The following is a 27,788-nucleotide window of genomic DNA, read 5'->3' on the forward strand; positions in this document are numbered from 1 at the left end:
TCGAGCAGCGGTAACCCCGGAAACAACGCGCCAAAATAGCGCGAGTGTGTTAGAAGTTTGAAGCTTAATCCACGTTATTATCGGTAATTCTGCGCACACCCACTACTAACGATTGGCGTTAATCCAATTGGCGCTAATCTCGTTCTCTCTGTCTCCCTCTCTCTCGATCGCAGCACGGAAATTTTTCCTCGGTCATTAAATTCGCGGGAAGCATAAACGCGGTATAATAATTGACGTCTCATTAATCGTATAACAGTTGGCTGAGCGGGGACTTAAACGACGCTTCATTAAAATTTCATCTCATTCTCGTGGCGCGTGCCTGTCGATTAACGATTGACGAACTAACGATTAAGCTGAAGGAATTCGAAGTTTGCGAAATTAAATTCAACTTAATGCCGATTAGTTCAACACATCGATTTTATCATAAAAGACATGCAATGCAAATTTTATGCTCTATAATACATTCTAGAGAAAAGGAAAGATAGATATAGTTGTATAAAAAATTAATTAAGATAAAATGTAAAAATTTCCGTATCTTCTTCAGAAATAAATATTAATATAAAGATATATTATAAATAGCGAGAAATAATAGCGTGTTTAGATGAGCAAGTATTAGATTTTATAATAGTAAACTTAGCTATTCATATCATTCCTTAAAAAATCATATTTAATTTAAGAAACGTAAAAATATAATTTTTGGACAAAACTGTTGTGGATTAATAATTCATTTTGCAAACTTATTGTTCACGAATGCTCGTTATCTTTTCGAGACACATTTTCAATTTAAAATGATACACATAAAGGATTGTTAGACACCTTCAAGAAAGAAGATGCCTAATTAATTAACCGACGTTTTCCTCAGCTTCTTGAGAAGTTAGTCTAACATCTCCACACGAACTTCATCCTCTCCCACGAACGCGATCAATATTCCCTTAATTATACCCGCAGAACGAGAGGATGAGTAACAACGATCTAAGCCGGATGGTTTGCCCGGTAACGTGTTATTAACCGTGCCGTCCTGCTGCCCTAATTAACATTGCCCGTGTAGTCTAAACGAAGTTAGGTATCAAATAGACAATTGCGCACTGTGTCCCTTGAAATAGTTTCCCTGATAGCTTCCATTGAGCTGATATCAAAAAATATAACTTAAAATATTAATTAATATTCGATTTATTTCATCTAAATTGCCTACTTTCGATCATGTTTATCGTAACCATCACACTAATTTGCTATTAATTTTCTGGAACACCGATTTGATGATGCAGTCATATATCGTCTATGTATATCTTTAAATGCCTTTTTTATTTAATGTTATAAAACTTATAAAAATAAGGTATATTGCCTGATTATTATGATAAAACATTATCTCATAAAAATCTTCAAAATTCATCTCTTATTATTGATCTCTTCAATTTTGTGCGTTTCCTAATAAATAATTTAAAAAACTAAATTTTAATCAAATAAAGTATTTTCCATTTATTTTTAGATGCCGGTTAGATTTTAGATGAAATAATATTTTTGAAGCGTGGCTATACTAAGGTGTCGAATAATCAATAATCTGTCATAAATAAATTCTATATATAGCAGTAGAATAATTTATAATATATCATAATTTTGCTATAAATGCGTGATACTACAACATATTCTCTATTATCCATTTAAGAATTGAAAGAAAATACGATCACAGCATGTATGACATTAATGCATTTGTTCGCAGGCTAAGAACGGCGGGGTGGCGATGGTCCCTTTTTATACCTACTTCATAACATGCAACAGCACTGCTACTATAAAAGATGTTATTGGTATGTACAAACGCTTTGTTTGCAAAGTATCGATATTGCATGATACAGATTGCAATTATCATATTCGTCGTATTTTGCGTCATAAAAGAATTGTAAATTTCATTTTCAAAATTAATTTTAAGATAAAAATTTATATATATATATATATATATATATATAATTCTCAACGAGCGCACAATTTATTTCAATTTTAATATAAAAATCCTTAATATATAATTATAATTAAATATAATTATAAGAATCCTTTAATGCAACTTATTGCATATATTTTTTTTACGGAGAATACTTGCTTCCATTTTAACGCTTGCAAATATTTGAAAAATTCCTTGCCATGATAATAAAAAGATATTTTATTTTACGCATGCATGCGTGACAATCTCATAAGCGCGTTACTTCATAACCGCACATTATTTCCCAGTCACATTTTATTCCCTCGGGTAAACGAGCGCATATGCATTTATATTAAAATATAATAAAATATTTTGTGTGACGCGCGCGCTTTACGCGCCACCATGACGGGGAATGATTAAGGTTCTGCACTGTTTCAGCACACATCAATCATATTCGAAAGGTGGCGGGGATCGATCACGTCGGGATCGGAGCAGGTTTCGACGGGATAAATTTGTAATTATTCTTTCGTTATATTTTCTACATACACGAGGCATAGAGATATTCAGAGACGCGGAGGTCGTTGCCATATAACTCATTCAGTTCAATAATATTTATGATTAATCTCGTTGAAAGATACGAATCGCGCAATAAATCTGCACAGCCCCACGTAAATATGTATTTAACCCACAGAGTTTTACTTTTACAACAGTCGGGATAATTGCTTCGCTTGTTTTGAAAAGGGTATGAGTCCCAGGAGGTTAATTTTACGGGGGGTCACATGGAACAATGACGAAGGAGCTGCTTTTGTTCTATAGCCATGAAACTTTCACAAAGTACTTATGATGATTCTCATAATGTATACTATAAAATATATCTCTGTTAATATAACTTTCCGCGATTCTGTTTCATGGTACCCTTTAAATGTTAAACTGATTTTATTTGAACATTTAATGTGGTTCTTAATTATAATACTTTATTATATTAGACACAAAGAAATTTAATTTCTTGTTGCTGCAACATATTTCTTTAAAACCATCAAAATTCATTATTAAATGAAAACACAGAAACATTTTATGCTCCATTATATTAATATGCATTCTGCATTAAACTAATTTTATAAGATCAACATTTCTGTATTCAAATTCAATGCTAATTATAAATTAAAATAATAAGACTGTTCACAGAACTACTAAAGACACAAAAGCTTGTATAATTAATTTAAATTTAAATCAATAAATGAATTCTTTTTGTACATTACGTATGTGTATAAAATTGAAACAGAATTAAAAGTATCAAAAACCAGTCATATATGTATATACTAAAAATAGTGTAATAATTAAGAATAAATAAATTTTTCAATCGTTCGTTTGTTAGTAATAAAATTTTTTTCAAAAATACCTCAAGTACAGTAATGTCAGCTTAACTTCGTTCTCTGAATATCAACTCGATTGAACGAAATAAATTATTTAACCCTTACGCGAAATTTTTGTCTCTTTCGTAGCACTCCCACGGGCTTGGAGGATGTCTCGAGATATCCACAACTATTGGCCACTCTATTGGAAGATCCCACATGGACAGAAGACGACATCAAGAAACTAGCCGGTCTCAATTTATTGAGAGTATTCGCGAAAGTTGAACAGGTACGCTCGTTTTTAACACGCACGGCGTTGTTTTTAATCGGATGCAGGCTACAGTTTTTGTTTTTACGATCAACGTTTATAACGGTTGTAAATAAAAAACATTTTAGTTACGCCAACAAAACACGTAATCCTGTATGACAATGTGAGTTCCAGCGACACAGTCCATAATTCGGGACTATTTGAGATTAATCGCGCGCGCGTTAAATTTATCAGACAATTATTAAAGTTTTAGCACTCTTCGTTCCGCACGCCTGCCAAGTTAATTGAACGCATTATAACTTGTTATTGCTCTTATTTTAACAAATTTATTATTCGTTGGAATTGTTTTGATCAAAATAAAAGAGATAAATTTATGTACGTTAAAAAAAGAAAAAAACCAACAAGAACTTTAACTTTTTTAGGTAAATTAAATATATCCAGAATAAAAACTTTTATAAATTAATGGAGAATAAAAAAAATTACAATAGTTAAATGATACGCAAATATTATTTTCTGCGGTTGCAAATAAAAATTAGCAAGTATTATAGTAACTCGTTATAATATTTTTGTAAAAAAAATTAGATTTCTTGACAATTTAAGAAAATTCAAAAATCGACAGATCGATTCCTCTATCGTTCCCTTATCTTACTACAGTATGCAATCATGATCATTTTTGGAAAACAGGTTCGTGACGAGTGGCACAGAGCGGCGGTATTACCCGTGGAGAAGATCAGTCCACCAGACAATTCGGCCTGCGTCTATGGCACATCCTGATCCTCTTTGAGGACGTTCGTGCCGGGATTTCTCGATTTTGCGCGATCGCCGAGGATCCTACGGGTGCCGTGGCATTACTGGAGTCTGTAAGGACGCGTGTCCTGAATCGTCAAAGGAAGATTTTATGAGAAGAGCTTCACGGATATCTCCAACGGAAACGACCAACTAATCTACACCGAAAGAACTGCCGACTACTTCTACTTCAGGGATTCCATCGCGCCTTAACGAAACACGAAGATTCAGCGCGGAAACGCGACCAGTCCTTCGAAATTAATGGCGTCGTGGATCCTTCGGAAAATCATTTTTAAGACAACAAGCTTCGTTTGCCTGAGATGTCATTCGAAAAGAAGATATTGAAATCAACGCCATTCACGATAATAACGTAAATTGCAGTCATCACATTTGAAAAATAAATTGTCCGTCTCCTATAAAAACGCGCCATTTAATTTTGTGCAATATTGAGTAAGAATTACACCTCATAATGTTAAAGAAAGATTAATGACTGTTTTTAACTCAGTACTTTTAGCACGCTTATAAATTATTCAGCATGATTTTGCGATTATTTATCAGGCATTTCCGTCCAGACTTTAAACTTGACTTAATAATATACGTATTCATCATTTCACAATTCGCATCACGAGCATTAAAGCACACATGCTTTATAATATATATTCTAACTTGAAATCAATAATAATCAGAAAACAATACGGAAATAAAAACATAAATTGCAATTTCTTAACTTTCGCGTTATCAGTTACGGTGTTTTTTTTATGCAATCACAAAGACATACAGCCAGCTTATTTGTGTTATTGTATTAATCGTAAGGCGGTCGGAAAAATCCTCAAAGTTCTTCTTGAAAGAGATAAAGACTTTAAATTCTCAGCTCACATTTGTTAGTATCAATTATATGGCCACCTGATTCTCATATCATGCGATTACAGCACACGCAACACGCGATTTCCATATTAGATAAATAAAACACAGAATCAGACAGCCATTTATAGCGTTGAATATGCAAGAATACGAACAGATTGTACGTGACAATTATATGTGATTAATCATATGAATTGGCATTAAAACAAAATACGTATCTGAATACAGCAAGAGTATCATTATAATCGTTACATTGTTCTTTATATTTGATTTGAGAACAAATGTAAACGACACTGTTATACATCAAACATAATTAGATAAAAAATTCTTAGACCTTTTTTAATTTTCAACATTAAATACTTTAATAAATAAATATTTAATAAAAATTCTTCTATAATAAAGTTCGTTCGAAATTAAATAAATCTAGAATAAAAAATTTCGTTACACCTGTTTATACTCTTTAAAAATAATATAATGAATAAAAAATTATTCATATCGTTGCTTATAATTGAAAAATTATTAATATTAGTTTTTAAGAAGAAAAAAAATGAGACTCCAAGTTTGTCAATGAATTCGCCATCGATGGCACTTGTCAGTGCAGTTTTAAAATGCCCTATATATAACGATTAAATCAGACAAGTGCACTTATAATGTGCGAATATAACAAAATCTCTAAGGAAAAAATTAAAAATATGAGACAAATACCAAGTTTCTAACTATAAACTAAAAACTTCAGAAATAGTTTCCACGCGCCGATAAAAAAAAATACAAACCTCGCTTTATAGCAAGCTTCTGTAATTGATAGCAATGCAACAAATTGTATTTTCGTGCTAATTTCGCATCGGTCCTCTATTTTCGAAAACTAAGTAATTACTATATAAAAGTTAAAGAAATTAACATTTCAGATAATGTATGTTATTATAGAGGCATTTGACGCTTTCAACTGAATCAAATTGCTATACAGAATGTTAGCTATTTTCGAAATCTGTTTCTGTTCTACACGCAGCATGTATCATTATTTCACGCTATTTGATTACACTTACGTGTATATATATACATATGTGTGTGTATATATATATACATATAATACGCGATTCGATTCGTTGCCGATATTAAACACTGCCAAACTGTGCTAATATTGGACTTTACGAAGACTTTAATTTACAATCTAATATTTGACACGTTATTCTCAGTTTAAAAATATAATAAAAATGTAGCAATACATTTTGTTGTTAATTATAACTGCAACAAAAGAATTGTTGACTACAATTTGCAACCAAAATATTTTTACATATTCACGGAAACAAATTTATCAAAGCGGAATAAATTGGATATTATGCAATTTTGCTTGCGTTCCACCGCTGCACTTGCTGCACCGATTGCACGAACCGTCGTTCTGAATCGTCCTACAGCCATAAGTGCTTTGAGAACAAAATCGATTTTACAAATCTCATGCAACGCGTAACGCGACCTATATTCTTCGCAAGTTATCGTTACGTAAACCGTTAATTTTGAAAATGGCGTGAACAATTTTCAGAAGAACTTACGAAGATACATTGCATGAATTTGTATTCCAGAATTTAGGACACGTCAAACTTGGACTCACGCTACTTTCAAAATAGCTAAACGACCAACAACTCCTGGATGCGTCGCAAATAGTTTCGTGACTTTCCTCAGGACTGTGATATTTTTCCGCGGGCCTCGTGAAACATTTCGTGCTTCCACCTAAACAAATCGGGACGCGTCGCTGAAGGGAGAAAATGTACCGTCGACAAAAATTATGTATGTACAATTATTACGAGTCGAAGATATATATAGGTACGTTACGATCAACGTTCATTAAAGTGATGTAATAGTTGGTTTAATTACAGATAAAAATACTTATTTCATAAAAGGTATAAAATATTTTATAGAAGATACTTCACGAATATTTCCAAACTTTAAGGAAGACAAAAAAAGCGCTGGAACTTTTAATTTTGTGCTCACGTATTCTGTTAGAAATTATAGTCCTGCTTCTATTATACAAAAAATTATACAAAAAATTTATAAAAAAAAAAGTATAGCTTAACCGATCATTATATCGCTTTAATTGAATGAATTGCGAGACAATGAAGGAAGAAAAGAACCGTGTGCATTTAGTCGATACGCCGAAATCTTCAGATTACGACTTTATAATATCGCGTTAAAATAATAGCGAAGGATAGATTCGTAGCAAAGACGACGAGAAACATAGCGTAGTCTATCGTGGACCGTACATCTACGAGAAACTTCTCCATACGTAAATACTTTACCAAATATTCTCAAACACACGCGCGCATACGTTTATGCATTATGTAAAACGATTGTTATGTAAACGATGCCTTCGACGACTCGCGGCGTTATTTTACGAGCAACGGAATTTTCGTCCGCACGAAAACTGTCAGAGAACTAGAACTCTTGATGAGAAACATGTTTTTGCAACATTAGAAAAATTTAAAGTGCTTAGTCATTAATTAAAAATATATCGTTGGCTGTACTCTTCCCCGCGTGGCTGCATTTAAATCGCGATTCAGCAAAAAAAAAAATCCTTTTTCCCTTGATAAAGCTATATGAGCATGCATTTATCTCGAGAGAGATCTAGCGAATACATTAAAAATTATGAAAAAAAAAGTTTACAATTTTAATCGATAACCATATTAGCGAGACGCTGCTCCCTTTTACATAAATTATAGCGGTAATAATGCAAGTAATCGCCAGATAGTCTACTGTTAAGTAGCATAAACGACCAATAGGAGAATACGCATAATTTTTAATTCGTAATTCGGAGTAAGTTTAACAAGTACGTAATTACGGCACTTTGCTCAATACCACCAATTAGGACATCAAGGGGAGAAGAGACACATACATACTGTTCTTTCCGTAGTATTTCCGTAATATAAATCCTCGTAATTTACCACGTTTAGATGAACAAATGCGACTGTCATAATTATTCTTTATAAATAATTTATGAGATCTTTCCTTCTCGCGCGCGTAAACGCGAGCGGATGCCGAGACAAATACTAAAAATCGACTCGAATCGAGAGAAAACCATAGATAACCATTTTGAGTGTGTGTATGAATCGCTAACACATGTGAGCGAGATAAGAGAAGAGATATGTATTATCAAAGTCCCGAATAATTTCGAGCGCTTCGAGAAGAACGCGAAAATTGTATCCAGATAATGTCAATTATTTACGCGCGAAATGAATTTTATCGAATATATCTCGTATCGATTTGACAATCTACAATCATCGAATTTTGTTTGTCTTGTCGAAATAAAAGTTTTGTTTTACGACCAACACTATTACTTGAGATATGAAAAAAATCAAATTGAAAAAGATGGATGTAAACGTTCTTTTCTCGAACAGCTCGACTATTATTCTCTCGATAGATCAACGTGTTCATTTTGTAAAACCTAACATGTAGGACGATCAATCATGCATATATAGAATCCATTTTTTCTAAGATGACTTAATCGAAGAAAAATAAGAGAAAAGGGCAGAAGAAAGACAATGGCAAAAAGAGGAAAAGAAAAATCTTAGCTATATGAATTTTAACGTATATAACATAAAACACACAACTGCCTAGAAACTCAGATTAATATAATATTATACTTATATTATATTATATACAATTAATAATGACATGTCTAAACGCACAACAACGGGCGGGTTTAATAAGACAAGACGTGCATGTAAATAGAATATATCCAATCATGATTATGTGTGAAATGTACATACAGAGTATCCCAAAACCGCCAGAATATATTTCAATAATAAATATTAGAGGCCACATGTACACAAATTAATAATAATATTTAATATTTATAATGTTAAATATATTTGTAATGTTAATATTTAGTTAAATTGTTGTGAGTTAATTCTATATATAAAAATATATTTGAGAAGTGAAAGCTTCGAAGAGTTAGAGACATAATAAAATCATTTAAACTAGTTTTACGTTGATAAAATTTTTATTACCACATCTTATTATCATAAAATTGAGAAAAAAAAAATTGTATTTCGCGAGATTTTCGCTGAACATCAGCTCTGCTGAATATAATAATAATCGAAGTGCTGGTAGTTTTGAGATGCTCCGTACAACAGACAGAAAGAGCGAATCAGTAATCGTAACTGTACTCGAGAGACCATAATACATTTCTGACCGTAGCTACGATTTTTCACTTCGTCTGGCGAGAATTATGTACTCCCGACTATTCACCGCGAAACAAGTTTTGCGGTCGAACGTAGATATATCGAGCAATGCGAGCAAAGATAAACGTCGATCAGTCTCCACTACATCTAGCCGATTTCGCCTGTTATCTCGGCAAAGTTGCTAGTTTAAAAGTTAAACGCGTCTCACAGATATATCTCACACTCTGAGCTTCTTCACACTTCAATAATGCAAGTAGAAGAAAAATCATCGTATATCACGCTAAATTGTTAAATGCATTTTCTGTTTTTCGTATACATACATAGACTTTGTCAGTACGAGGACTTTTTCTTCGCTGATCAAGTTTAACTCGACTTAATATTTTATTCAATTGAAATAATAATTTAACAGTTTAAGAAAATTTAATATCTTTCACCGATTCTCTTGGCACCAAGATTCTCGAGATTCTCTGAAATGACGCCGATCGTTACCGGCATAAACAACGGAGTCGGAATCGATACCGAGAGAAGTTGTACAAGTTGATCCAAGAGGGGATAGCTGTAAATTTCTACGGTAAACTTCCAAAGAGATACGACGAGAAACTTTCGACCGCTCGCATTCTCGATTTATCACTTTGTTGAACGCTCGAGATGAATCCTAGAAAAAAGTGACGAGTTGGAGCACTTTGGAAACGCCATTCTTAAGGGTGTTGCCGTTTATCGTTGCGAGAACTCGGGAACGAAAGGTGAAGTGGGAGGCGTTTAATGGAAATCTCATTATCAACAAATACAAGTACAATCAGCAGGATGCCTCGAGCTGTTCGATGTGACTATATACAGCGTATAAAAGTTTTTAGAAAAATTTAACTATGTGACGGGGCGAGAGAGAGAGAGAGAACGAGAGAACGAAAGAGAGTAAGCGAAAGCGAGAAAGATTGTGAGATTCGTGCGATAAAAATACATTACAAGAATTAAAGCATATGGCCAGAAATAATTAAAGAGACTATGAAAATGAAGATGATAGAGAAAGTTTTAATAAATTAATTCTTAACGCTATAAACAAGAGACACTATTGATACTACCTAAGAAACATAGCATATATATACGCGATTATACACATCTACACACAATCAGAAAAAGGAAAAGAGAAAAATAAACAGATAGAAAGAAAGCAACAGAGAAAGAAAGAGCGAGGGAGAAAGAAAAGTAAGAAAAAGAGAAACATAAACACATGTACATGGCATCCTATGAAATAATTATAAATATATACTGATATGTGCGTAATTACATTAATATCTAATATGCAGATTAGGCATCGATGTACTTGCGGACGTAAAACATGCATGAGACTAACTCTCACTTGCTATTATCTATATGAGAACAGATAAATATATACTATACATATAGGATGTTTAAGTAAAAAACTATTGCCGGTTTTTTTAAATTTATTTTTCTTTGATTCATTTTAAACACATTCTTATAATTTCTTGATCTTTAATAATAGATACTAAAGAGAATATTAGATATTTTGATAAGTAAATCTCTTATATTAAAATTAAGATTGTTAAAGTAATATAATAATTAAAATACTAAATCTCAAAATAAAATAAAAAATAAGATTTTATATTAAGTATTAACAAAAAATTCCATTTTTAATTGCTTATGTAATACTATTTTAATACATCAAAATTTTTATTTGAAAGGAACTTGGATTTCAATTGATTAAAAAATTTATACAGAAATAGAATGGCAATAGTTCTGATGCATCCTATATATAACAAAAGAGAAAAAAGAGAGAGAGAAGAGAGAGAGAGAGAGAGAGAGAAAAGTGTGAATGTATAAATGAGAAACAGCTCGCGCGAGAATGCAAAGAGAATAGGAATAAACTAATTGAGAATTTTTTAAAAAAGTCGAGCCGCGTTTTTCGAGCGCAAGCTCGCCGGCTCTGACAAACTTAGGGAAATATTTATAAGTGATACATTTACTTGAGAGCAGTTTTTAGTTAGAGAGTGAGAAAGGTAAAAATTTAGATCGTGTATAAACTAATTTTAGACATTTCGTTTGGTTTGATGTTAGAAATGATCCGGAAGAGCGTCGAATCGATCGTCGTGTACGCGCGTGAACTGCGGCAATAAAATCGAATCGTATGAATTAATTTACGATCGTGTCTGCGGAAAATCAAGTCAGATTCTTATCGCGATGGCAGTTTGCAAAAAGAATTTTCTCTTGTGCGTTGGCTTGTCGAAGCATACATATATATATATATATAGCGTAATTCGCCTCCTGCAATTTAACCGGCTTGCATTACATTAATTAGACACTCTTACCCTGCTATAAAATTCAATTTTACAATAAGTATGATAAAGCATTTTAGCAATGATCAGCAACATTTCTACTCGATTTCTTATTACTAATAGATGATTGTTGAATTTTTAGCAATATATACATATACAAGTAAAGAAAATTGTTACAAGTAAAAAAAGATAAGCGTTTAAAGAAATATATTTAAAGAGATATTTCGTGCGCGCGCGAAAGAGTGAAGCTTGCAAATAACAGGAATTATTACGCCATTTTACGGCGTATACATCAAGTTATTAGAACGAATAGATAATCTTGCAAACTTTAGCCGATAAATGCGAAAAGTATTAATCTGCGACACCTTGACGAGGAAAACTGATTCGATTTTAAATGCCAATCATTAAAAAAAATTGTTACTTTGCGTAACGAAGCGGATTTCGCAAGGACGAAGACGATCGCAACGGCGACAATTTTATCTACGTTAATCTAGAAGACATTGCTGGAACAATGATTTGTACGCCTTCTATGAAGGACCCTAGAGTACATTATGTTACCTAATACTCGTAAGCACACACATTATCTAATAAATATTATTTACAAAATCAATCAAACTGTAACTATCGTAATATTTATTTTATAATTCCCCCAATACTGCTATAAATTTTTATTTAAAAAATATTTCATTTTTAAAAATTATTACAAAATTAAAATATTATTTACATTAAAGAAAGCATTTTATTTTTATAAAATGTAAAATTAAAATTAGCCGTTATATATATATCAAATTTTACGTTTTAAGTAATAATGAAAAAGTAATAGAAGTACATAATTATTACAAAGTACATTCTAATGTCAAACTAAAAAAATAAAACACATTAACATTTAACAAATTGATATTTGTATTGCCCGCGTCAATATTGATATTTATTATATCTTTGCCTGATAGATATTAATTATAAGTTACCTTTCAATTTTATTTTGATTGACAGTAATGAACCGAAAGCTTGGCAAATATGAAAAGTTATGTGAAAAGTACGTAACTAAACGTATTGTATATGCTGACGATAAAACTCATCAGTAAAATTTAGTAAAAGCTTAACAATCTATAAACTGTACAATATATCGATATGCTAATGATCAATAAATCTAATTTATATTTATGGTTGACTTCTCTCATCAAAGAAATATTAAAGATATTAATGTCTGCTAGAATAACTATAAAATAGTATAAAATATCGCGAGAATATCTTTCAACAGAGAGACTTGACCTTCTTAATCTATAAATATTTAAACTTGACACATTTGTTTAGTAATAAAAATAACCAATATCGGAAAAAATAACATACCGGATTAATTGCGATATCCAATATTATATTTTCTTACTACGTATGTAAATAAAAATAGAATTATATTGCCAGAAATATAAGAAAAATCCCAGATATAAGAAAATTAAAATAAGATTATATAAACTTAGAAGATAAAATTAATAAATGTTAAAATAAAAAAGTTTTATAAGAAATATCTATACATTTTGCATTATATGTAACAACAAAATTTTATATATGTATATATATATATTATAGTCATCAAATATTGTATTATAACATTTTTAAAAATATTTGTTCTCCTTTTTATTTATATCTATCTATCTATCTATCTACATGTATCTCTAGATATATATCCATCTACCACAGAAGTCACCATTTGCACGCTATCTAGCCGTAAGTGACTCATTTGATACCGTCGTAAAATCGACGGGTAAATACATAATAGTCGTATAACCGACCGTCGAGAGAGAAGAGGAAGGAGACTGTGTGGATCCTTATCCTCTCAGAGAGCAGAGAGAAATTGGCGATTTAACACGCATTGATCTGCCGTGTTGGCGAATGCGCACTGCGAGGAACCGCGCCGCTCCGGCCGCGGAGATTTTCAGCGTGTCACCCCGTATAAAACCGTGACCGGGGTCACGGCGCGATACCAACAGGTGATGCTGAGAAAGGAGGAGGACACTCCCTCGAGCAGTATCTCGTCGAGCGTCTCTCCCCCGGGTACCGCCGATCGCGACGATGGTGATTTAGTATCGTTCTCTCGAGCCTATCATTTATCCTACACCCTACGGATTTTGCTGACTACCGCCAGGATCCGTTTACAAGGGCTGCGAAGGATAAACGCGCAAGGATCAGCCTAGTCCTCTTTGGCGCGCGCCAGTGGAATAAGGGAGGAGAATCGAGCGAAAACCCCGGTGTCTCGGTGAGATAAACGACGGGAAAAGTTTCGATCGGTCGATGATTTAGTGGATAGACCGCTTAATAGTGTTCCCCGTGATTCTTCCCGCGCGTACGTTCTACTCGCGCGAGCATCCGAGTCGGGATGTAGAATTAGGCAGTTGACATGAGCGCGGAATCGACTCGCGACGTACGATGATCGAGTGTTCTCTTCAATGCGCTGGATTTTGACAAGGTGAGCGATTTTCAGATCTCTAATATATCTTTCTTTAACTAGCAACGGGCGAAAAGCGAGCTTGAAATACATATACATATATATATATATATACAATAGCTGGATCGATAAATCATTGCAATGTTTATAATATTCCTATTATTTGCAATTCTAATTAAATATCGTTACTGAAAGTTCTGCAGAAAAGTTGCTTACATTTGAACAGTTTCTTAAATCTAATTTGCTTCATCGGGATGTCCTGATTCGATTTATGCGTACGATAGACATTTATGAGATAGACTCTCAATTATATAAATAAAGAATAAATGTTGAAAAAATATTTATAAAAAGATCTTTTCGAAAAAATATCCTCTCAGTGTGGAGATACAAAACATACGAATATAATGAGAGGATTACGAAGAGGGAATTAAGACGAACGACGAAGGTATAAAATATCGGCGCAATAACAAAGATATTTAAGAATCTTACTGAGAAATGGAGATATTTCAGTGATAAAAATATATTAAAATGTTTTATGGAAAAATATTTAAAAGAAACGAGAAAAAGAATCCACATTGCAGTCAGATAGAATATTTCATTGTTCAACGGACTGGACTTCACTTTATGCAGAAATCTTATAACGAACATCTTTACTCTATATATACAATCATTGATTTCCTCTTGTCGCTCTACACTCAGAATCTGATTGCACCTGATTTATATACTCTGATTTATTAATAACCGAGTCCCGATTTTAGTACAATTTTTCTCTTCAGTTCGCTGGCCTCAATAAAGCTATCAAATTATAATCTGAGATATTCTGAAGATTAATCGATCAGCGCAGCTTCTCTTCTCAATGTAGTTTCATTTCTATCAAGTACAGATGCACAAGAATATCTCTACTGACTTTAAATGAATATAACAAAGCGTTATAAAATACAATAGATTAAATATATCAATAACTCGCTATACGTATTGCAAATTCTCATTTCACATCCAAGAAAGCATTGTAGAAAACGATTTGTGAAGATTGCATTAACATAGTCAGTCATGATGTCACATTAAACAATTTATGTCATCTGAAAAGCATTGTCTTTAGAAGTTTAATTATTTCGCGGAAAATAATGAAAGTAAAATGACGAGACGAGAGACATGACACAAATACGAATCGCCATGAATATCATCATGTTTTCTTAGTTTGCCCTTCCCGCTGTTCGTAACACGTGTCGGAACAAAAATAAAACTATCGTCGATGCTCTCGATGCGGTGTCGAAAATTTTCAAGTTTATCAAGCCATGTTATTGATTAGCACTTTGAATTGTGCACATTACAGTCTGTGCCGCATAAGATGGCATAGCATACAAAATATTAGTAACAAAACGTTAGAGTGAAACAGTCGGCTTGTCAATTTCAATGGAGCATTGATTCGCGATTATCTGTTTCATCGGTGAAGAAGAAAGCCAGACGTACACGAGCGTAATTAATCGAATTTGGTTCTTCGGATGTGAAACACGGGATACCGACGAAATTTTGTAACGATGAAAAAAGCAAAAGAATAGAGAAAACTGTATATATAGGTCATAATTTAAATAATATTTTAAATATATAGCATCTCTACAAATATGTATTTGGAACGCGTGCATTCGTCTACGAAAGCAAAATGCGATGCACATAAGTAGTAGAAATATACCTTTATGTACTATTCCAAAGCATAATATATAAAGGTACATATGTATATGAAAAGGCAACATGTATATGTATAGAATATATGTATGAAAATGGCAAGGTGAATGATTAAATACTCATGAGCAACTATGCGCGAGGACTCAGCATCAAGAAGATTGCGTTATGAAGAGTAATTAAAAATGCAAATTTAAATGGCAGAGTAATAGCAACTCGTTAAATCTCTCATTTATACGCGTATATACCTTTATATTCTTTAAGGCAATACTTGGAAAATTTATATATGCTTTGATAATAACTAGATAAACAAAACATAGAGATAACAATAATTTTGTAGAATATATCACATAAGTTAATGCACTCTTTTTTGCTAAAAACTAATTTCTTTTACGAATATGATAATAATGTTAATCGTAGCAGATAATTTATTATTGTTATTTACAAAAGCATTTAGTTTTTCAATTAATTTTAAAAATAAGTTTTATGTATATAAATATTTTCGTGTTAATTTCATCTGAATTTACTTTATCATTTATGGCAAAGAAATATCCGACGTTGATTACATCGATATCCGTAACGACGTAGGTCGTATATCGAAAGAATAGAAGTTTTTTATCCCGTTCTTTTCGTGAACACTCAGCGTTTACCTTGTTTGCTTCAACATAACATCTCAAAGGATTAAATATAGACCGCGACCTCTCCATATATATTTGCACAATATTAAGAAAGAACGATATATAACTCAATATATATATATATATATATATATATATATACATATAGTCTTATATCGTTCTTTCTTAATAGCGTGTAAATATCATATAAACGAATCCGATATATATCGGATTCGTTTATTAAATGCATAAAAATGTAATATAATCATTTGTTATACGGCCATCTGTACGCAATCAATATTCATTCTCAATAGTTTCGTATAATATATTAAAAGCATAATTGATATGCCATAATATACTAAAAGGAAACGTCGGAAAAATATTGTTCAAGATAAAAATATTCTAGAATATTGGCTGGACGTAGAGGAAAACGTTTTACGTGCGCGTCTCAGGTAATTTCAGAAATCAGAGAGAGTAACATCAAAACAGTTATAAAATTATGATGAGTTCAACAAGAATCTCGCGTGGCAACGGTCTGGAAAATGATTGGAAAACTCGCGGAAACCGATATTTTTCGCGATACATTATTTAAACAAGTCGTATGCGATAGATCAAAAACCTTTAATTGAACAAGGAAAAACATATGGTGTAGAACGAAAGGTCGTGGTTATGCAAATGGAACTGGCCGAGTCGGTCGTTATGGTAACCGACCCTCTGCACAAGGATCGAAATCCATTATTTATCTCGGTAACGTAGCACTCGGACTCATGACGAACGCAAGAGCACAGGTGTCAGATGTTAATAATCCAGTTAGATATAGGCAAACTACGCGAGACCGCTTCGAAAATACATAGCATTGCTGAAATCGCGGATAATTCAATCAAAGACAAAAATCACGCTTTCGTGAAAACGTCAGCTATAAAATTCATATCTTTTTATTTTAACTACATCCAAATAATTAATATGCGTTATATGTGTTACGTATGTTAGATGTGTAAGAATAAGAAAAATTACTATTTCAAAATTAAGTTTGAAACATTCTTTCAAGTTTAAATTTAATTACGTCTATCTGAAAGATCGTATATAAAGAGAACATCCAAAATAGTATTTATAATTTTATTTTCATAAAAAAAAGACTTCAATTGAATCAATATATGTATAATGCAATATGTCTCATTTAAAAAATTTAGTTTAGAATATATCAGTATAAACTTGTTGACAAATTTATTATATTCTAAAAAATGATATTTTTGAATAAATAGATTTTCAATACTAAGTCTACATTGTCGATAGCGAGCGATATGGTCATATTTCGCATTAAACTAATTCATCGCATTAAACCAATTCAATTAAAAATTTTGAAATAACATAGCACGGTACATTTTCCTAAATTGAGTACTACCTTGTGTGGAATGAACTGTGAAAAGCAATCCAACGGAAAGCAGTTTCTTGGAAGCCTGTCGGATCGAATCATTCTAAAATAGCCAAGCGGAATTCGTGCAATTTAAGTAGATTTGTACACGTACTGTTGTAAACAGGCAAGAACAAGAGCGATTACAAACTACATTGTTAAATCGCGTGTATTTATTATTCACGAAATTTCGTGTTATATCTATCGTGAACAATATACGCAAATTTCTGTCATCAAAATGCATTATGTTGATGCACACGAGTGCACAATCGTCTTAATTTTTTCAGTCAATTAATTAATTAAATAATGACAAAAATCTTTTTTTTTTGTATGTGTAATGCAAGCTGCATTTTCCTAAATGTTGCATAAGTTTCGCAATTCACAAAAGTATTTAAATATTTGTATATTTAAAAAAAAAACAGATTATTTTAACTCGCAGATATATATAAATTTCTGCGTGCGTTCTCTTATGCAAGAGATAAAATATAAAAATTATTTCAAAATAAAATTCTAAAACGCGCGATTTTTTAAATACAAATACATTTATATATTTGCCAAGGAAAGAGACAAGTTTAAACACAGGCAAAAAAACTAGTTTGGCACAGCGAGATTTGCATAGTCAAAAGAGGAACTTATTGCCGTTGAAAATCTGTGGTAAGCGAAAATGGCCAACTTTTTGAGACATAAAGAAGGATTGCGACCGCAACTGTGAAGAGGGATTTGAATCGATAGGAAACGCGCGAAGTTTCGACGCTGAAAGACGAAATGCGAGAGGCACAGGCATACGAACAATGCACTTCTGACGCATCCGCCGTGCATACACGAAGAGCGATGCACACCGACGACATACTCAGATAATAACTCTCACGTATACATTGTGCGGAACGTTCGAGTAACGTATGCGTGGCTAGGTGACGAGACAATATATACAAATGAGTGTCGATGTGTTGGAAAGTACACTCGGTGCTCGTTATGCGTACACGTCAAATTAAAACGCGGAACGACGCGGCGCTATACGACGAGCAGATAAAAGATCGCGCACATAATACCGCGAGATGAATTCGGGATTGCTAATTAACTTGCGCGGCAGCATCACGTTTCCACTGTTGCGAAATGAAAACTTTGTTTCAAATAAAACTATGGATAAAAAGCAGATTGTAAAATAGAAATAAAAATATCAATTTTCGACTCTTCTATCTACTGCGTGCATACAAATAGCGTTCTTTTTTTTTTAATCTTGTTTTATCTTCAACAATCAACTTTTTTCCTTTTTTAATATTTAATGAAAAATTTTTTTATAGAATTTGGGGTCGTATGTTTCTGAGGCACAAGAATCTGGAAAACGTGAGGGTGAGCAATTTAATATACATATATATAATTTTTTAACGCGACTGTATAAAGAAAATATCCGCTTTTATGGGTACAGGATGCCACAAGGAAGCATTCAATGGCAGGGGACGCAGAGAAGAGCCTGCGGGCCTGGGGCTAATTGGAACGTACAGGTACACTCTCTCATCACTTCAAAATTCAAGGTCGATAATAAGTACAGTGTACATATCATATCGGAAAGATAAGATTCTTTATATCGGCTTCGTTAGTTTAATTATTAAGAAGCAGATAAAAATGAGAGAGAGAAAACCAAATAGTATACATATATGTAGAGAGCATGTACATATTATCGTAGGAACATATGCCTACTCTAATCATTTCTAGCACGAATTTTGCTTGCAGAAATTACTTCCGATAGAGAAATTGCCTCGAGAAAAATATACGCAAATATACAGACACAAACGCACAAATTACAATTATTTCATTATTGCTAGCAAGAATTAGTATCGCTCTCTGCTAATAATATTTGCGTACACAACAATTCTCTTGTATAAATACAAAACTATTTTCAATATAAAGCTCGTAGAGAAAGTTTTTATATAATTTATATAGTTTTTCTTTATTCAATCTATGATTAAAAATTAATCATCTTAGCACAATCCTATCTTTCACTATGTAGTAATTTATATTTACATAAATGGCTGCATAAGACTATATATATTGCTCATAGTTATCAGCACCAAAAAGCGTTACTATGCCGTTATACCGTAATGTTATATCCAAAATCGTAATAATTGACGATTTATCGACTTACCTTGTAAACGCGTTTGTACGTGTGTTTGTGCCGTTACGGCTGATAAACAACTGGACTATTGTCCAGGTTATTAACTGTTAATGGCGGCAATTAAATCAAACAGGTGGTGAGAGGCAAGGTGACAACGCGGTGCTTGTGGCACGCCTGCAAAGCTCTCGGAATTGGGCTACTGCTAATGCTTTTAGGAGCTTGCATGGCGACTATAGGTGAGTAGAGTTATATAAATTAAATATCGGTTCATATACGATTCGATCGAATGCTATTTTATCTTAATCCCAAAGCTACTATCTGCTTCGAGGCAAAGAGCGTTTTACTAACATAAGGTTAACCCTTTGTGGTCTATTTTCTGTCACTTTTAATGAAGCAGATTTGAAATTTCGCAAAGCTATTTTTCATTTATCGTTAGTAAAGTATTTTTTATAAAAGATAGAAATATAAATAAAAAATATTTTTTAATATATGTTCTAATATACATATATTCTTTTAACATATAATACATTTTTAATTAAATGTAATATTTACACATGTTGTAATATATATATATACATAGACCACAAAAAGCTAATCTTTTTCTTTATTATGCGCAAGCTTGCAATTGCTTACGTATGTCTACGTGCATGAATCGAGAGAATTTTAAATTAGATTTAATATTTTTTAAAAACAATCTTTACACTTCATATAACACAGCTATATAGCCAATATTTTTAGCTATCCAAATATTGAATGGTTGCCAGGTTCAGATTTTTTAACTTTAATTAAATATCAAAATATCTATCGGATATATATTATATATAAAAAATGTTTTTTAAAACCACCCATTTTTTTTGTACTGCAAACAGGAAAAAAATATCACATAACAGAACAGGAACAAAGTTAATTGAAAAATATTATTTGTCTTAATATATAGTACTTCTTGATATAACGAGAGAAAATAATTCTTCAATTCACGTAACGTTTTATATAAATATTGTATTGTATAATGTTCTTTAAATAAAAAAAAATCACAACAATATTTAAATCGATTCATTATAAGATCTTTCTATATGTATATTTCAATTCTATTCTATCTGATATGATACGTTCCGTTTTATTCAATAAGTGCACATACACATGAAATAAGGGCGTTTCTCTCGTTTCATTAAATAGGATATTATGCAGATCAGCTGTCGGTGGCACAGGAGATCAGAGGTAACATCACGGTAAAAGTGAAGAATGAATCACGCGGATTTCATCTGAATAATCTGAGCTACGCTGGCCCTGTCGTAATGGGTCTGGGAGGTAATATACATTACATATAATTTACGAACGTGATACTCATCCGATTGATCAATTATATGACAGTAATCTCTTTGAAATAGTACTGCACAATAATGGATAGCAACTAATTGTGTGACATTAATCTCTTTGAATTAATGCAACTGCATAATAATAGATAGATATATTATCGCAGAATAAACATTCTCTGCGACATAGACATGATGTATACATATAATTACATGTAATATTACGTAATATTATATGTATTATAATTGTTATCACAATATGATGATAAAGCAACGTTGTTTTAGAAGAAAAATTATATTAAAATTGAAATCTTAATTTTTCATGTCACACATTTTTTTAAATAAAATTAATTTTTAATAAAAATTAAGACATTTTTGCATTATAATTTTTCACTATTTAATTAGTGTAAAATTGATGTATGTATATATATATACATATATATATAATATTCTATAATTTTTTATTTTATATATCTCAAATATATTATTTAATTTTATATGTAAATATATTTTTGTAATAATTTTTTATAAATTACATTTTTATTATACATTAATGATTTGCTATAATTCTAAATAATAAAATTATAAAATTCTACACATGTGTTAATTTTGCACGAAAAAATAGCAAGATCGAAAACAACTATGAACATCAAATAATATGTGTAAAGCGGATATAGAGCGGAAAATTGTAAGTGAAATGGGAAAATGTACAATATATTGCGACATAACGGTCAATAAAAACAGATAGAAACGAGAAAAAAAAGGTTGCCCCCAGAGAGATTTGAACTCTCGACCCCTGGTTTACAAGACCAGTGCTCTAACCCCTGAGCTATGGAGGCTCGTGTTCCAGAGTTAGATGCCTCAAACCTTAGATAAACCAGTGGCACATAGTTCTTTATATATATATGCATAAATATTGTTATTAATTTAAAAATATATTTTTTTAGATTATTTTATGATTTTTCTAATTTGCACGTTCACAAAAAAGTCAACTTTTGATTATTTTAAATAATAAACGATAAAGTAATTATATATTATATATATATACATACATATACTAGATTAAACTTATATGCAATTCGATCTTACAAGTTTAATCTAGTTTATCCACTTTAAGACAACGGATCTGTCTATACAATCTACAAACTACAATCTACAACTACGATCTATAAATCCGTTGCCTTAAAATTAAATAAAAATTTATCTCACTCACCGACACTGATGCACAACAGCAAAGTAATTGATGTTGGAGCTACGTTGCCTGTAACATACAAATATAAAATTTTAATTATAACAGCATTCAAATTAATTACTCTTTCAAAAAGTTATTATTAGATATGTACAAGTTATTATTAGATTTATATTTGGTGCATTAATAATAATAAACTATATATAAATATGAAATAATTTTATAAAAAGAAGAAATAATTTTTTATGTAGCAACCTTTTATATAGGATGCATATAAATATTTATAAAATCTCTTAAAAATTTATATATCTTTAAGTTTCTCTTCTTTAATCATTCAAATTTAATTATTCAAATAAATGAACTCAATTAAATATGATTTATAATGATTAATATATAAATAACGATATGTTCACCTTAGGGTTGTTCTGCTGGTGCCCGATGCCTCTTCCAGGCCTCCTCCTCCTCTCAGGTTGTCAAAATCCGTTGATTAACACGCGCGATATTTTATTATATAACGGCACTCCCGCACTTGTACGCGCGATTTTTAACAGCACTCCCGAATTTTACGTGTTATCTGTAACATACAAATATAAAATCTAAATTATAGCAGCGTTTAAATTAATTAATATATAGTATAGATATATAAGTATAGATATATATGTAAATAAAATTCTGTCATACACATATATCGCACATAAAGAACGAATGTTTGCAGGCTTCATCGTAGTAGCTGCTTGTGTGATGACCTTTGAAGCACGTGACAGTGCAGCTAAGGTGGTACCAGCTCGCTATCGCTTTAACCAAACATCAACGCTAAAAAAAAGCCAACGTAATAGAAGATCGACATCGAGTCAGACAACAAAATGGGACCATCAATTGGGCCTCTTTAGAGTAAATCGCAGCCCGAGTCCCAGCACGCATGAAGTCTCCAGGAAACAACTAACAGCAGAATTTATGCAATTTTCGAAAGATTTACGAGAGAAAGGTGTAGCGCATTCCATAAAGAAAAGCCCGAGTGCGCCAACATTAGTCGACAAAAAGTCACCACGTCGAAGATCGCCTAAATACGCGGGTTGCTCGCTATTGAATCCAGAATTGCTGCAAAGACACGCTCTTTCGGTCGACAATCCGAGCTACAGTCCGCATCAGGTATTTAGTATCTTTTAAAATCTACATCTTACAAAACAAAAATAAAATTGCACTTTTAAAAACAAATTTATGATTTTTATCTTGTCAAATTTGCTATATCGTAGAGACTATTAACTATATTAATTATATCATTTTAAATCATAAAACTCAAAGGAAAAAGATTTTTAAATACGATAAATTTTAATAATTTTTTTTGTCGCCAATGATTTCAACTACACATGCCGATAAATTTATTTTTCGATAATTAACAGATTAGCAGAGAAAGTCTGGAACATCAAAAGAGTGGAAGTCAAGTCTCAATGGCAATGGATTTGCATATTCCGAACAAAGGTCCTGTTACGCTCAAAGTGAAGGATCGATCCGATACAGCAAGACGACATCAACTACTTCGTCAAACAAAAGTGGAAGATGTCGAAGAAGTTGATGAAGCTACGCGACCACCATCGACCCTCGTGCATTCGCCTAAATTGCCAGGTGATTATAAATAAATTTTATTTATGAATCAAAAAAATTATTTTCCGTTTAGATTGGAAAAGAAAGTTGCGGGAATAAGCATTAAAAAAGTCTAAGATAAAGATCAATAATCATAGATTTTCGCTCAGGTGCCTACAGATATCCAGATGACTTTGTGCCAAGAAAAAGAAATTCGATAGACTTGAGATTATTGGAAGAATTAACGGCAGTATCAAGAGAACTTAGTAAGGCCTCACCCCGAGACTTTCGAAAAGTCTCGTCACCAAATTTCCGTAAAATGTCTTTCGATAGAATCGGTGGTGACCGTCGTTTCGATCGAACTTCGCTAGGACATCGTAAGGCTAGTCTCGAGTTTAGAAAAAGTCCTGATTTTCGCAGAGGAGATTACAGGTAATAGAGTATTTTGTATTAACTTTTACACTAATATTTATCTCCTTATTTGTATTTTAATAATTTGCATATATCATTTGCAATTACAATGCTTACAGTTACGATTGCAATTATTAGCAGGTTTAAATTTGTTGCAATCCTATAAATTATATCCTATAATTATAATAATAAAATGATCTCAAAATATATTTAAATAAAAAATAAATTATTTGTACATACTTTTTAAAAAACCGCACACATTTCAATTCAATGTAAAGCTTTAAATCGCAGCTTAGTTATATATACATCCGATCTCTTCTATAAACATTATATTATATTGTATAATAAAACATAATATCTATATTAAAATGTTTAATCATCCTAATGTTTCTCAAGGCAAGCAACGAAATTATTTTTCTAACTAAATTTATAGGAAACTCTCAGCAGAAAGATTCAGTATCGATTGTACCCGCTATGTACCCGACGAGACGGAAATGAAGTCACGAACGAGCAGCGGAGAGATATTGCGAAGACAATCGCGTCATCCTAAACTGCATCATTCTAGATCGGATGACAATAGAAGGCAATCCTTCGATAAGCATTCGAAGGATTCTCAGTCAAGTCGACACTCATTAAACACTCAAGCCGTTGTGGAAGGTTCCGACTGCGAACCCAAGTATTTTACGACAGTGTCCCTCGATACTGAAGAAAGCCGTGCCGACAATTCTGAGGAGAGTCACGTAGTAGACATCGAGGAAGTTAATTTATCCCCCGATGGACCTACGGAAGCTGACATGTTGCTCGAAGAACCGGAATTAGAAAACGACACGGAGATCGATATGGAAAGTTCGGTAGATGATGACGAAAAGTCTCACGGATCGCACAAATCGACAAGCGAGAGAACCGATACGATATTACAAAATCCGATAATTATTGCCGAGGACGTAGACTCGCAAATAATAATTGACGAGGAAACGACGCAGATCGATAATGAGAAATGTGAGACAACTTTATATATAGAAGACGATGAAGTGTGAAGAATAAACAAAAAATCCTCTTGAGGATAATAGCGGATTTAAATTGTGGAAAATAATGATAACATTTGCAAAGCAAAAATATTGATGTTGCGTGCAACATTTGCAGACAATGTTTGTTCGCAAAATTGAGAAGATTATTATAAAGATTTAGCGATAAATCGTTGATCGATCGCGATTATCTTTGAATGCGACTATGCTCAACAACTTAAGATTTAAACACTTAAAAATTTTAACACGGCATAAATACTAACATCACGTACGAATTGCGTTTTGTAACGAGACAATCATTTTTTTATCGGCATCTCGCATTACCTTTCGCATAAAGGTAACAAGCGTGTAATATTGATGACAAATAATTGTTACCAACAAATTTTAACGCGTAGCATGTAGATGGTATAATAGACCTAACATATATATATATATATATAAAAAGTAAGATTTGTTGAAGTATAAACGTGATTAATCATACCGGAGAGATTTTTGTACTTGTAACGAGAAAAAATACAACTTGTACTTGTAAATATTTCAAACTAACTTGTTCGAGCGAATTGATGTGTCAAATCTGATAATGTATAATCAGAAAAACATAGATGACAGGAAGCATGATTCAAAATGAATCTTAAACAATGGGAAATAGTGTTCTTAAAATGCAGAAAATCCCAGATACTTATTCTCAGCTCTAAATACGAGTTTGTGAAGTTTACATGACATTTTACGAATTTCAAAAAAATACTAAGAGTTCTAATAACACTTTTCATAATTCTACAGTTCCCGATAAAAATTTAAAACAATTCCGCATTCCTTATATTAAAAAATTGAAAAGATGTACTACGCAAATCTCTTATAGAACTTATAGAACTTTTGAAAACTATTATTAGAATTACGTAAAGGGAAAGTGTCCTCCTCGATTCGCGAAGTTAACGCGATATTATTTCAATTTCGATTTTTAATATAAGAAATATGGAACTCTTTTCAATTTTTATCAAGAACTATAGAAAAGTATTTTTAAAGCTTTTAATATTATTTTAATTTGTATAACATTGTGCCAACTTCATAAATACTCTAAATATTGCAATAAAGAAAAAAATGCCTTGTTTTAATGTGACAAAAACAATGTTTAAATAATAATTTAATTTTATAAAAAAAATACAAGTAAATAAGAAAATGTATTATTTGTTGTAGAATTTTAAATATACTTTACTTTAATCAAATTTTAATTTATTACACATCTACCAAGGCATTTATGTATGCTAGTAATAAAGTATATTAAAAACCCTATATATGCATAATATACATAATAAATAAAAATTGCAAAAATTAGTTTTAAAAAAGTCTTGCGAAAAATGTATCAATTTGTTGTATTTATACGTGCATTACTTTACGTAAGAAGATTATACATTTACTTACATGCAATATAAAGCATAACTTTTTTACAAAAAAGTACTGATTTTTTTCTACATAAATATATATTTGAGAGCTGAAAGTTTTAATCATTTTGAAAAGGATACGGATCAGTAAAATATGTATTACGTATATAGTAGAAAGATAAAATAAAGATATTTTTGATGTCAATATTATATATTATCTTTTTTTATATTTTTTATATTGTTAAATCCGCATACATGTATATATTTTCATTATGTTTAAATTATTTCATTAATTTATTCGTATTTAAAAAATGTCGATTTATATTTTTTAAAGAGTTAATTTGAAGTAATTTTGTAGCAATAAAAAAGATTTTAAAAATTTTTGTATAAAATCTACATGAGAAGTGTGATAAAAATTTCAATATTTTTATTGATTACAAAATCCAATTATCTGCAATAATATTCTTTAAGATTATCGCATTTGATATTTTTAATAAAATACTGTGAAAAAAATACATTTGTTTTTCAAATAAAAGCATGGATTAATTATTTTCTAAAATATGAAGTGTTCTTAGATTCCAGAAAGAGAAATAAGCTATTTTTTGTACATTTATGCACGTAATATAATTTCTTTTTTTATATATAAATTCTGTTCATATGCTTGAATTTTAAATGCAAGTACTTGCAAATTAAGTTTTTGCAGAATTTTATTTTGTATTTTCAGGTTGTATTTGCAGATCAAAACATATTGTTGTAGAAAATAAATATTAGAAATAGCTCATATTTAATATATTATTAAAAGTAAAAATTTTTTTTTTAAATAACGGATGTGAATTAATATGGATCTTATCTAACATCATTAAAAGGGTGTTAACATCATCAAAAGTATCTTTAAATCTCTTCTTGAAGTCAATAAAGCGCTCCTTAAAACAAAACATAAGTATTTATGAAAACTTATATAGATCTCAGATTTCTTCCAATCTG

General features: G+C 31.5%; 2 protein-coding genes and 1 non-coding gene across 7 annotated transcripts in view; 2 read left to right on the plus strand and 1 right to left on the minus strand.

Annotated features, from left to right (window-relative positions):
• The window catches only part of LOC114940105 (dipeptidase 1), a 128,236-nt gene extending 115,979 nt beyond the window's left edge, over positions 1-12,257 (plus strand). For 4 of the 5 annotated variants that reach the window (XM_029314615.2, XM_029314617.2, XM_085486882.1 and 1 more), the window contains exons 10-13: positions 1,718-1,802; positions 2,351-2,426; positions 3,415-3,553; positions 4,217-12,257. In XM_029314615.2, coding sequence (XP_029170448.1) covers positions 1,718-1,802; positions 2,351-2,426; positions 3,415-3,553; positions 4,217-4,306 — 390 coding nt within the window. In that variant the 3' untranslated portion in view covers positions 4,307-12,257. Of the gene's footprint in view, positions 1-1,717; positions 1,803-2,350; positions 2,427-3,414; positions 3,554-4,216 lie in introns of those variants that run through there. The other variant, XM_029314618.2, reaches the window with a different exon arrangement.
• A 1,252-nt stretch (positions 12,258-13,509) lies between these two features.
• Positions 13,510-26,730, plus strand: LOC114940122 (uncharacterized). Its single transcript, XM_029314645.2, has 9 exons — positions 13,510-14,106; positions 19,095-19,143; positions 19,220-19,295; positions 20,040-20,142; positions 21,083-21,214; positions 23,124-23,557; positions 23,809-24,031; positions 24,160-24,421; positions 24,834-26,730. The coding sequence occupies exons 3-9, from the start codon at positions 19,221-19,223 to the stop codon at positions 25,435-25,437; spliced, it is 1,833 nt and encodes a 610-aa protein (XP_029170478.1). The 5' UTR covers positions 13,510-14,106; positions 19,095-19,143; position 19,220; the 3' UTR covers positions 25,438-26,730.
• TRNAT-UGU (transfer RNA threonine (anticodon UGU)) lies at positions 21,986-22,058 on the minus strand. The gene has a single exon. It is a non-coding gene; the product is annotated as a tRNA-Thr (tRNA).
• Positions 26,731-27,788: the final 1,058 nt, after the last annotated feature.

This window comes from Nylanderia fulva, unplaced genomic scaffold (assembly GCF_048542155.1).
Source record: "Nylanderia fulva isolate GAGA-0341 unplaced genomic scaffold, ASM4854215v1 Scaffold49, whole genome shotgun sequence".
NCBI lineage: Eukaryota > Metazoa > Arthropoda > Insecta > Hymenoptera > Formicidae > Nylanderia > Nylanderia fulva.

What these genes read in the sequence shown, in the direction of transcription:
- LOC114940122 (XM_029314645.2), top strand. Translation starts at nt 19,221, where the DNA reads ATGCCACAAGGAAGCATTCAATGGCAGGGGACGCAGAGAAGAGCCTGC. An exon ending in TGTCGTAATGGGTCTGGGAG is followed by an intron (nt 21,215 to 23,123) that starts GTAATATACATT and finishes GAATGTTTGCAG; the next exon opens with GCTTCATCGTAGTAGCTGCT. An exon ending in TTTCGCAGAGGAGATTACAG is followed by an intron (nt 24,422 to 24,833) that starts GTAATAGAGTAT and finishes CTAAATTTATAG; the next exon opens with GAAACTCTCAGCAGAAAGAT.